A 12,754-nucleotide genomic window follows, 5' to 3' on the forward strand; every position below is an offset into this window, starting at 1 on the left:
GAAATATTATTACAATTTAAAATAACCATTTTCTATTTTAATATATTAAAATGTAATTTATTCCTGTGATGACAACGCTGAATTTTCAGCATCATTACTCCTGTCTTCATGATCCTTCAGAAACATCTCTTATTATCAATGTTGAAAAACAAAGAGGTTAAAAAACAGCATTTGTTTGAAACAGAATTTTTTGGGAACATTATAAAGGTTTTTACTGTTCTTTTTTGGTCAATTTAATTTCCTTGCTGAATAAAACTATTCATTTCTTTAAAAAAATAAAAATCTTACAGACCCCAAACTTAAATGTGGACACACATATTTCACAGGATTTTGCAAAGGACAGTGCTCTGAACATTTCATGGTGAAGTGACACACAAACACACACCTGAGAGCTTGTTGTGGTAGAGGAACTCCATCTGCAGCCTCTGGCTTGCTTTTTGAGCCAGTAGATATGGAGTCGAGTGCTCAGGGTCGCCCGTCGGACACATCACATCCGCCCCACTGAAAACAAGGGCCATGGTCTGCAGGACATCAGGGTGAACCACTGCAGCACACAGGGCCTTCACACACACACACACACACACAAACACACGCACACACGCACACAGGGGAGCGGAACAAATCACAACTGAGCCTCAGTGATATGAAGAGCACAGCAGCACTTTCAGGCACACAAAGACTACACTGAAACTGACAGCATATGATGAATTAACTAACAACATTGTCAAAAGTACCACTCCTTTGCGGCTATGAGAAAGGAACATTTGTTGCGTGCGGTTTTACTTGGAATCCTGGTATGGAATAACATTGACAGGAAACGGGGCATCCAAAGAAAGAATGCAGTCAGTCCAATTAAAAAGAGATGGAGGGGGAAAGAGTCAATAAATACAATAGTGTGTGTCTCTGAGAGAGTAAGAGAGAGAGAGAGAGAGAGAGAGAGAGAGAGAGAGAGAGAGAGAGAGAGAGAGAGAGAGAGAGAGAGAGAGAGAGAGAGAGAGAGAGAGAGAGAGAGAGAGAGAGAGAGAGAGAGAGAGAGAGAGAGAGAGAGAGAGAGAGAGAGAGAGAGAGAGAGAGAGAGAGAGAGAGAGTTGGCAGGAGTAATTCAGTCGAACACTGCTTTCATCTAAAACAGTACGATCTAGCCAAGCTATCGATCCCCCTCAAACAAGCTAGATCCGCTGGAGAACAAGGACACTGAGACAGTAAACCACACACACACACACACACACACACACACACACATACTCAAACACGGATACCTGCAGCAGTAATAATAACAACATAATCAGAAATGTTTCTTGAGCAGCAAATCAGCATATTAGAATGATTTCTGAAAGGATCCAGTGACACTGAAGACTGGAGAAATGGCTGCTGAAAATTCAGCTTTGCCATCAGTACAGTATGTTATAAGCATAACAATTTGAGTGAAAAGATGAACTGAAGTCCCTTACATGTTCTTTAGGTCAAATTTGCAGAAGCGGCTTTCTCTGGCACTGATTCTAATTGGTGTTGTGGACTATAATCAAATTTATATATATATATATACAGCTGCTGTATAAAAGCTTACAGTTGCATGTGTGAACACATAAACATCAATTTTTATGTTTTCATTCATTTTCAACATTATTTTTTTTAGTTTTCTATCATACTGAATATACTATATTTTCCATCTGCTAAATCTGACCTTCACACAAACCTTTCTGCATGTAACATATGTATTACCATATTAATTATTATGCTTATTAAGACATTTAACTTTGGCTGCTACCAACAATGTGGTGATTCAGGTTTTTATTTTATTTTTTAGTAGGCCAAACCCAACCCACAAAGAACTTTTTTGGAATTGTTGCTATATCTCATGAAACCACTGCCTGTCAGGATGACTCTGCTGCTTGAAACTTCAGGCTGAACAAAAGTATCAGAAAAGAACTAAAATAAAAACTTAAAAGACATATATCACATCAGGGCTTAAACAAAAACTTTTGAGTACAGGGAGGATTTTTCTGGAACATTTTGTTTGTGTCTGTCCCAGACGTACCCTTCCATTTATAATCTAATCTCACCTCTGTATGTACCTTCACTATATTCTTTATCTCCCTCTCTTTGTCTCTCTCTGACACACACGCAATCATATAACTTTTTCAGAAGAACCCCTGAAAACTCCCCAGTGCTGCTCTCATCTCACACACGCCTAATCCACAGCTCCAATCCTCTCCCCCCTTCTCGTTTCCTCTCTTTTGCCCCCCTCTCCGGAAAACAAAAGCAGGCTTGATCTGTGTTACTGCTGACGGTGAGGAAAAACAGCATCTTTTGGCTTAGGAAAGAGTAATGCGGACATACTCAGTAGGAACAATAAACACACACACACAACATTATGATGAATTATGCACAGGAAATCCTGTTACATAACATCCATTATCATCTGTTCAATTTCTTTAACGTCCTGTTGTCAAAAATTTTTGTTTTCCGAAAGTAATTTTAAAGAACTTGCAGTATTTTGGGCTAAAATAGCTTTTGTGCTTTTTAAGCTAAAAGATTCAAAGTAGAATCTTATCATGGTTAACATATCCCTGGCAACCTTTTCTGAAGATTGGTGAGAGCCAGTTACCATGGTAACCTTAATTTACACCTGGGCTACCAGGTGAACCAGAGCAACAACAGATGTACACACACACACACACACACACACACGCACAAAACCACCAACATCTCGAGGCCTAATAGTCCTTTTAATGAGGTAGAAAAAAATAACACCAAGTCAAAGGGCCAACGTTAGCGCACAAACCTTGTTGAGTTCCTCCTGACTGTTTAGACCTTCCAGAACTTTCTTGTACTTCCTCTTTTTGTACTTCCTGCTAATAAAGGATGTGTGCTGCTCCGTCGATGACTGCTTGCAAAGCTCATTCTCTGGGGGAATATTTGCTGCCCAGAAGCTGTTCGAATTTTTATTCCCAACCTCTATAAACAGCTAAAAAGACGAACAGAAAGTCAGGAAAATATATTGCACGGTAAAAAAAAAATTAACTGCCATGAAAGATCTGTACCTCAATGAGCTCGTTGGTCCATATGCTGCTGTCTAGCTTCATACTGCGGACCTTCGAGATGCCAGGACCCAGGAATCGATGCTGACCTGGAAACAGACATGGATCTGAACTATTCACATCTAAAACAGACTATGTTAAAGGGGTCATGAAATGGAATATCAAAATCTCCTTAATATTTACACATGTAAGAGGTTACTCTACACTAACACATACTCCCGTTTAAAATAGGAGTTGTTGTTTTCCACGCTTCTGAAATGCCAAAATTCATAATCAGCCCATTGGTGACAACACGATTTTCCTTTAAGTGCCCCTCAGCATACATTTGTAAATCAAGGTGTGTGTGTGCTCTGAACAACTCATGTCTTTTCATCAATCACACAAGCAATACTGCTGTTGAGTCAGATTATTGGAAACAATCAAACTATTGGAAAAGCATAGCTGAAGTTTATTTTTAAAGACTTGCCTGAGTGATTGAACGAGTATGTTTTTGTTTGTTTGTCTCATTTCACAAGGGACACTTTTCTTAACTACGTTCAACATGCTGCTGGTTTTTCTAAATATCTCGAATTGAAAGCAATGACAGTGCCAAGCATTTTGTCCTCAGAGGCAATCGTCGTGGCTGCATTGTTTCATTTTAATTTGACTCGGGGCTCAAGAATATACAGGCATCAAAACACACGTCACACATGCTGTGGAGGAGTGTGAGGATATGGTGTGATGAAGTTTGCCAATCGCAGCAGTGGCCGTTAACTCGTGTTTCGTCCCTTGAAATGAAGTGTTTGTGAGGGAGAGTGAAAATCTTTACAAATATTTAAATGTTTTTGTTAGCTAACTTCATAAGCTAACCTCCAGAAACATAATATAAAGATCTGAAAGTGCATTTCATAGCCCCTTTAATTAAATGGTCAATTACAGTATGTAAAATGAACATATACAGATGCTAAAACTTCTTGTTAACTTAAACTGTCCTGCTTAACCTAAAAAATAAGTATGACTTTACACTAAATGGTATAAAGCAACGACTCGTATGACACAAATACAGACAGAGTCACACTCATTATAAATTTCATCGTATCCGTTCCAGGCACTCTTTTCTCCAGCCTGCCACAGCTATAATTGCAAATGAAAGGCGCGAAAAAGCCATTAATTGCTAATGAATCATAAGTAATTAATTGTGTTTGTTGGTCTGCTCTGCGCATATATTTCGCTGAACTCCAGGCACTGTCGTAGTTGTTGTTTATGCAAGAAACAGATGAATTAAACATGGCAGGGAGAAACACATATTTGAATATGGAGTGTGTGATTTTCCGGCATAATTAGCAACATTTTAGAGTACCAGTTTGCCATCAAAGATCATTAGAGCCGCCTGAGAGCCGACGGGACTAAAGATGCTTTGTGTAGGTGTTAGTGTGTGTGTGTGTGTGTGTATTTAGGACACTCGCTAAGGGTTTTATAGTGCCGTCTAAGAAAAGTTCTGAGACATGAAACGTTTGCGTCGACATAATCTTATTAAAAGCATCAAAAGAGAATAAAAAGCATCAGAAAGGTGGAGACATTTCTCTGTTTCTTTATTTGAAACTATTAAAAAGAAAGGAAGAGAGGAAAATGTGCATACCGAAAGTTTCTATGGTAACCAATGTCTCCAATCACAGAGTTCGATTTTAAGAGCTTATTGCAATTACACGTGTAAAGACACAGACAAACCTGAATAAATGTCACACAGCCAGAGATGTTGATTGATATCAGAGTGTGTTAGAAGATGAGAGACGGGGTAAGAAAAGACAGAAGTGAATGAGAAGAAAGAAAAAAAGAAAAAAAAGTGGCGGGAACGTTAGATAAGTATTATAAATGTGAAGATGGATCATGAGAAAGAGAAAATCACTTCACCTGTCTCTTTCTTTCACACTCTCTGTCTCCGACCAAAGACAATTTGCTCTCATTTAATCGTTAGCCGTTCGTTATATTCCCAGTATTGCACTTTCGCTCGCCTAATTGTCGGCGGCAGAAGCGCAGCTAATTAAAGTGTCTGTGCCATAGATTCCATGAAGGCTGTGGTGCACATTTAGGGAAAGTGTCTCCCCACTCGATGGCTTATAGCAGCCATTTGCACACGATCAGCCAGTGTTTCCTCCTATATCGTGACCTAATGCAACATTAAATGACTGCATATCTGAAATAATGAGTTAATGTATGGTGTCAGAGGGTGGTCAGAATAATCTAAGCAAAGGCAATTATATCAGGAAAAATAGCCGAGGAACAGAGGAGGGATGGAGTAAGATTGAGATTAAATATACGCATGTGTATGTGGTACCTTACTATACAATAAAAAAGGGCAAAAAAATGCTATGAATAACATTTAGTCTGTGCCTGTAAAGTACAACTAAGGGGCAAATATAAATATTTAAGTAATTTTCTATGGTGTAGCACTATTTCCTAAATCACACGTGTTGTGACAAGTTTACAGTGACAAGCAATTTGTATGGTCACAACCAGTGAGAAGATATTTAATATTTACTGTCCAGTTAAACTACCATTCAAAAGTCTGGGGTCAGTAAGACTTTCAGAGAAATCTCTTATGCTACAAATAAGAGTAAAACAGTAATATTGTGAAATATTATTACAATTTAAAATAAAATAACTCTTCTTTTTTAATATATTATAAAATGTAATTTATTCCTGTTATCATTACTCCAGTCTTCAGTGTCACATGATCCTTCAGAAATCATTCTAATATGCTGATTGGCGCGCAATAAATATTTTTTTGTGGGAACTGTGAATAGAAATGTAAAAAAAAAAAAATGTAATTAAAATTTGAATATATTTGGTAACAATTTCAAAGTCTTTACTGTTCAATTTAGTGTCTTGGCTGAATAAAACTATTAATTTATTTGCAAAAAAAAATTTCATTTGAATGGTAGTGTATATGGAGTAGGGCTGCACGATTAATCGAATTTTAATCACGATCGCGATTTTGGCTTCCCACGATCAAATTCGCGTGACCGAGCGATATTTAAAATGCGTCATTACATTCACAGAACACTCCGTATCAAAGGTTTTTTTTTTTTTTGTAAAGCCAATCTAGCGCTCCGTAAACCACTGTCTGATCATGTGCCTCCATGAGTCCGAGTGCGCGAGAGAGACCGTCTGCGCGCGAGCGACAGTGCACAAGAGACCGAGTGTCCAAGAGCGCGCTCGAAAGTGCGCGAGAGATACCGAGTGTGTCTGCGTACGAGCGACAGCGCGCGAGAGAGACCGATTGTGTCTGCGCGCGAGAGAGACCGAGTGACGGTGCGCGTGAGAGACCGAGTGTGAGCATTAGTAAATTGGTACATACATACTACATATTAATATGGCATGAAAGTTCGATTAATGGACTCCAATAATCAGTACTACAAACTCTTGTTTTGAACTATTGTTTAATAAGTAGAAATAATTCAAGCACATACACTTTGGAGGATTAAATAAGATTCAATTTATGCAGTAAGACTAATCACTGACACTGTACCACAACATTTTACATTTCTTAAGCGTCAAATAACAATGACTCTGAATTTCATCCATTAATCGAACTTCCATAGTGCTAAGTGCTTAGTTCTGCCTTGAAATGTTCTCATTTGGTTACATTCTGTTATGGAATATTTGTTTTTTATTGATTGTATATTTTGTGCGTTTTATTCACATCCATTATGCAGGTACAATGCAAGTTTATATTTTTATTTTATATTTACACAATGTAAAATAGTGCCCTGTTGAAGTTTTGCTACATTTTCTTTATTGTTTTATTTGTTTTTATTTATTCTTTAAAGAGATGCACAGAATTTTGGTGAATAAGAGGACCTGTTTTATTTTGATGCACATAGTTGTACATTAGCAGGAATGTAGCATAATGTGAAAGCAGTTATAATTAGCCTATGTGACAATAACATTTGTTTTGGTTAAAATCAACAAATAATCGTGATAATTAATCGTGATCTCAATATTGATAAAAATAATCGTGATTATCATTTTGGCCCAAATCGTGCAGCCCTAATATGGAGTGAAATTTTGGACCAATGAGATTTTCACAGTGGATGGAACTACACAGTGCAATACTTCAGAAATAGAAACCAAGTTAACTTTTACTGCTTGATGCTTAGAACACTGTGTGTGCGTGTGTGTGTGTGGTTAATGCATTGTGTGTTTCATGTTCCATTGTTCTTGTGTGTGTTCTTGATCTTTTCTTTGTGTTCATAATTGCTTCTCACCAGCACAATTCTTGCAGATGACCACACACAGGTTGATGGAGGCCCATTCCGGGTCAGGTGCTTGACAATCGGCACACTTCCTGTTGGACTTGTTGAACCAAACCTTCTCCAGCACCTCGTAATTGCACAACGTTTCTACGATGGACTCCTGAACTGCCTCTATCCATTCCTCTCGCTCACGCTCCGACTCCACTGTGAAACTGACACAAATGATACAAAATTCTCACATATACTTTATCAGGTTGATTACACATTCAGTATTACAGTACATGATTTAAAGTCCCCCTGTGGTGAAAATCAAGTTTTTAAATGTTCTTTATATGTCTATGTGGAGTTTTTAATATGCTTTAACCCTCAGACGGTCTTCGGTCATTTATGACCGGAAAATTTTCTGTTTTGAATTTCTAAAAATCACAGCTTCATCGGAATGTTATGAAACTTGGTGACTTTTATGGCATTAGGTATGTGAATCCAAAAAAAAATTGAGGTCATGATCCGAGCATGCTAAGTGGTCATAAAAAAAATAGTCACACTTGTGGTCTTCGGTCAAAAATGACCGACCAATAGGAAATGAATGGGAAATTTACAAAAACACAAAAATTCTCTGAATTTTTGTCTGTACAATCTACAAATCGGCCACGATTCTAAAAAAAAGTACACCACAGTAAAGGGGTGATACTCTATAACATCAAGAGTGCAAAAAATTCACACCCACCCACACACACACACATACAAACACACTTTTATACACATACACACCAATAAATTCAGATTACAAAAAATCTGTTTGAATTTTTAAAAATCACAGCTTCATCGGAATGTTACGAAACTTGGTGACTTTTCTGGCATTAGATATGTGAACACACAAAAAAATTGAGTTCATGATCCGAGCATGCTAAGTGGTCGTAAAAAAAATAGTGACGATTTTGGTCTTCGGTCAAAAATGACCCCCATAGGAAATGAATGGGAAATTGACAAAAACACACAAATTATCTACAAATCGGCCACGATGAGGAAAAAAGTGCTCAGCAATGAAGGGGTGAAACTCTAAAACATCAAGAGTGAAAAACATAACATAATTAATAATCATAATTAATATATATATATATATATATATATAATTAATATAATAATTATTAAAATTATTAAAATAATAATTAATAAAATGTTATAAACCTTGGCAAAAAGTATTATTTGAGAATTTCTAAAAAAAATACATTCAATCCACATCTTAAAAGTAAGTAATTTGGTCCAAAAACAACTAGAATTCACAAGCATCTCCATTTAGAGCTATACAGGCATCTAGTGGTAAACCCATGCGATAACATGAGTTATTTAATTTTATGTTTAATAAATTGATTTATTTTTTTATTTTTTTCTGAAAGCCTAGTCTCTATTTTAACAGAAAATACTGCATAGAAGAAAAATAAATAAAAAATAAAATAAAAAATTCATTATTTTCAATGGCAAAAAATTTACCATAAATATTGCATAAATATTAATAAGTTCAATCAAATTGTCTCAAAATACTAAATTAAAAAGAATAAATATTATAGAACAAAAATAAATTGCATTGGTTTTACTGGGATGGAGGAAGTTTCATTTTTAGGTGTCCGGTCACTTCTGACCGGGAAGGCCCAGGATGTGACTCCGAAACGAAGACCGTCTGAGGGTTAAGACAAGCCATGTCCAAATTCATCAGTCAACACCATTGCAGAGTATTTTCTCCTTAAAACTGCAGTTTACCAAAGACCGTCTCAAAAACGCTGTTTGAAATATGCATATTCACGGATCCGCATATACTAAATGAAGCAAGGGTGTAGAGTTACATTCAAGCTATTTTAAGGCATGAAGAAATTATTGACTACATGAGGACTTTAAAAATGCATACAGTATATGGCTACATTCACACCGCAGACAAAAGTGGCCCAAATCAGATATTTGTGAATCAGCTCTGATTTTTTATAACAATGTGAACAGCACAAACCACATGGAATCTGATATTTCCGAGCCTCAATTCCGATTTATTGCTCAAATCAGAATTTTTTTTGTATAGCTGTTCACATTGTTCTTTTAAATGGGGCCAATATCAGATTCCAGTGTGGACAGATCATGGTCCTGGTCTGGACAGACCCGCATGCGCAAAAGAACAATAAAAAGACGTCACGCAGCACCCTGTCATACGGAAGCAAACACAGAGGACATTAAAGTAAGTGATTACACGTTTATTTAGAGTGTGATCTGCCAGGCAATATAAAAAACAAAGACAAGGATGCAACAAAAATAAAGAGTTTTTAAACATTTATGATACAAGCCTTCATGTTTTGCTTGTATATAGAGCTGTTACTGTAATACTTATGAGTTCTTCGGACACATCACTGTCCTTCCACTGACTACCCTTCGCAACTGTCTTGATAACGTCGGGTATGTAAAACCTTTCAAGTGACTCCCATGAGCGTAGCAATGTGACAAACGTTTCTCTAGAGTGACGTAAAAGCTGCATGAATTCCGATATGACTGTTCAGACTGAGGTCGCATTGCAAAACATCTGAACTGTATCGGATTTAGTCAGGGCCGTGCACAGACCTTTTGAGGGGCATGTGCTGAAACTAAAAAAGGGCACCCCCCTCCCTTTTTTTTATATCAAGATTATTTAGTAAGCCTACATTAAAGGAGGAAATGGTCTCATCTTCATGACAAATTCAATAAAAAAAAATAGTCTCAAAAGCTTTAGATTTATTCACTATTAATAACCGTAATAATAATAATAGATAATATAGATATACAGGGTTTCAGGCCAGGGCTTCTTTAAACCTAATTACAACAGCAACCTTCTGTGAGCCATGCTTGAAGATGTTTATGACTTTACTGTGATCCACTGGGCTGTCCCTCTTTATGGCTATGAGGAGAAGGTCTGCGAGTCTCTCCTCTGAGCAAAGGCTTCGGAGTTGGTTCTTAATTAACCTCATTTTGGAAAAGGATCTCTCCACAGTTGCAGTTGATGGCAAAAACCTGATACTGTGGAGGACCAATGTTGGTCTGTTGAAGGTCTTTTATTCACTACACTTCCCATAAAATAAGCCAGCAATGAAGAAAATTATAAAATAGTGTGAAAAGTACAGTTGCAGTGAAAAGCATTTCTGAAGGATCATGTGACACTGCAGAGTACTGAACTAAAGATGCTGAAAATTCAGCTTTGACCACATAAATAAATTACATTTTAAAATATATTCAAATAGAAAACAGTTATTTTAAATTGTAAAAATATTTCACAATATTACTGTTTTTGCTTATTTTGGATCAAATACATTAAGCCTTCGAATGAATTAAATCATGAATTAGATTCTGCATGATAAAATATAAAGATTTCACATTGATCTTCTGTAATGTTTTTTTTTATATATTTTTTAGTTACTACTACAACATTACTGTAGTAAAACCATGTTTTACTACATTTATGCATGTGAGGACGACCGGAGAGTATAGAATACTGTAGATTCAAAAATTAGATAGCGAATACGTGCATATTAACAGACTTGAATTAACCATAATTTAATATTATTACCATAACATTAAATGTTAAATGATTAAATGTTAATAAATTAAGTGTATCAGCAATCATAAATCAAAGAACACATTTCTTAGAAATATATGTTACCTAGGTGACGAGGATCACTCGTTGCTTTGTGTAGTTCCAGTACGAACAGCGCGGGGGCGCACCTGTGCTTATGATTCTCCGATGGAAACGGCGCCGGCGGCATCATTACATTTTCATCAACAGCTTACCAACTAGATTGTTATAGCTATATAGGCGCTCAGTTTTTCCTGTTGTAAAATACATTTGGTCAAAATCGCATTTTATAAAAAATGAAATGCTACTGTATGCACAGGCTATTAAAGTGTATGACTATGGCAAATGCTAGCATAGCCCTCTCTCTCTGGTCCCACATATCTTAGTCAGACATCAAATAAATAAAATATGCGCTTTTATAGACAACGTGTTTAGTACTTATTTAAACAACAATATCTTTGTTTAACCTTGCAAAACTTCGTTCAGCTGCTGTCTGCTCTGCGGCTGCCTGGGAGCTTCAGTTCATTCAGTCACGATAGAGGGGGCGGAGTTATCAGCTTTACTGACAGTTTAAGATCGAACAAGATTTACACAAGCTCTTTTTAAGATCTTTCATTGGCTAAATATTTTTTAAAACAGACAGATAGACTTAAAGGGTGACCAATAGCATTCATTTATAAAAAATAAAAAATAAAACACCACCACCAAAAAAAGGGCACTTCGGCAAAAAGGGCATGTGCTCTGCACAGGTTGAGCCCTACCTGTGCACGTGCCTGGATTTAGTACAACATATGGTAGTTGCACAAATCGGAATTGAAAAGATCAGATTCCATTTGGTTTGTGTGCTGTTCACACTGTCATGAAACAGACTTGAGTCACATGTGAGCAAAAAAAAAAAATCAGATCTGGGCCACATTTACCTGCAGCCTGAACATAGCCTCAGATACAGGTCAGGATGTTTTGCAATGCAACCTGTCTTCTTCATGTGCCTTTTTTTTTTACATCACTCCAAACATTCTACATACCGATAGTTCTTTGAATAAAAAAAAGACAGCAGCAAAGTTAGTCAGTGGAGTGATGCTGAGCTGTTATTCTTATAAGTATTATGGTGACAGCCTTATAAAATAAAACTTGAGGAAAAACTGTATGAGAAAAACGTTGCTCTCTTTCTCCTCATCCTCATGTGTGTTCTCCTTTTCACCCGCACACAAATTGGCTGGCTTCAGCTAGGCACATAACCTAATAAATGAACACGTAAATACTCACTTCAGTAACCTCTGTGTTTACTTCTGTATGACAATGTGCTGCGTGCCATCATTGTTTTCGTTCTTTTGTTCATGAGGGTCAGTTCAGGACGTAACCAGTTCACACTTGAATCTAATATTGGCCACATTTAAAAGATAATGGCCCTCATTTATCATTCTTGCGTAGAAACGGGCGTATATGTTGGCGTAAGATTATGCTTACACTCCTCTCACCGCCTGATTTATGAAGCTGTGCGTACCTTTGAAATCCAGGTGTACGCAATACCTGCCCTTGATAAATCCCGCGGCTGAAAACGATCGTCATTAGAATAACACGCCCCTATATATTCAAGTCTCCGCTTCCCCCACGCCCTCATTTTACGCCATGTACACACGGAAGACGGCAAAGAAGAGAAACTTCTCTGACGTGGAGCCGAAATGACCTATCACAATGCATTATTTTACAGCACGTCTTTTGAAACAATTAGCATTCAATTTCGAATCACGTCACATGTATTGGGGTGTACAATAGTGATGATGATGATGTGATGTGGAGTACCATTCATTCACATTAAAAATTGCATGACAATTTGTAATATTCTTCTTATTATTATGATTTTTATTATTAATGACGCTTATTGTTATTTAGAA

The 12,754-nt window shown here is 36.9% G+C and overlaps 1 protein-coding gene across 1 annotated transcript in view; it reads right to left on the reverse strand.

Moving 5' to 3' along the window:
* The window catches only part of arap2 (ArfGAP with RhoGAP domain, ankyrin repeat and PH domain 2), a 122,164-nt gene that overhangs the window by 45,081 nt on the left and 64,329 nt on the right, over positions 1-12,754 (reverse strand). Inside the window, exons 11-14 of the mRNA XM_056258923.1 lie at positions 7,289-7,488; positions 3,045-3,130; positions 2,786-2,968; positions 386-560 (exon numbers count right to left, since the gene is read on the reverse strand). Coding sequence (XP_056114898.1) covers positions 386-560; positions 2,786-2,968; positions 3,045-3,130; positions 7,289-7,488 — 644 coding nt within the window. The remainder of the gene's footprint in view (positions 1-385; positions 561-2,785; positions 2,969-3,044; positions 3,131-7,288; positions 7,489-12,754) is intronic.

Source organism: Rhinichthys klamathensis, unplaced genomic scaffold (genome assembly GCF_029890125.1).
Source record: "Rhinichthys klamathensis goyatoka isolate OS25496 unplaced genomic scaffold, OSU_Roscu_1.1 h1tg000161l_1, whole genome shotgun sequence".
Taxonomy (NCBI): Eukaryota; Metazoa; Chordata; class Actinopteri; order Cypriniformes; family Leuciscidae; genus Rhinichthys; species Rhinichthys klamathensis.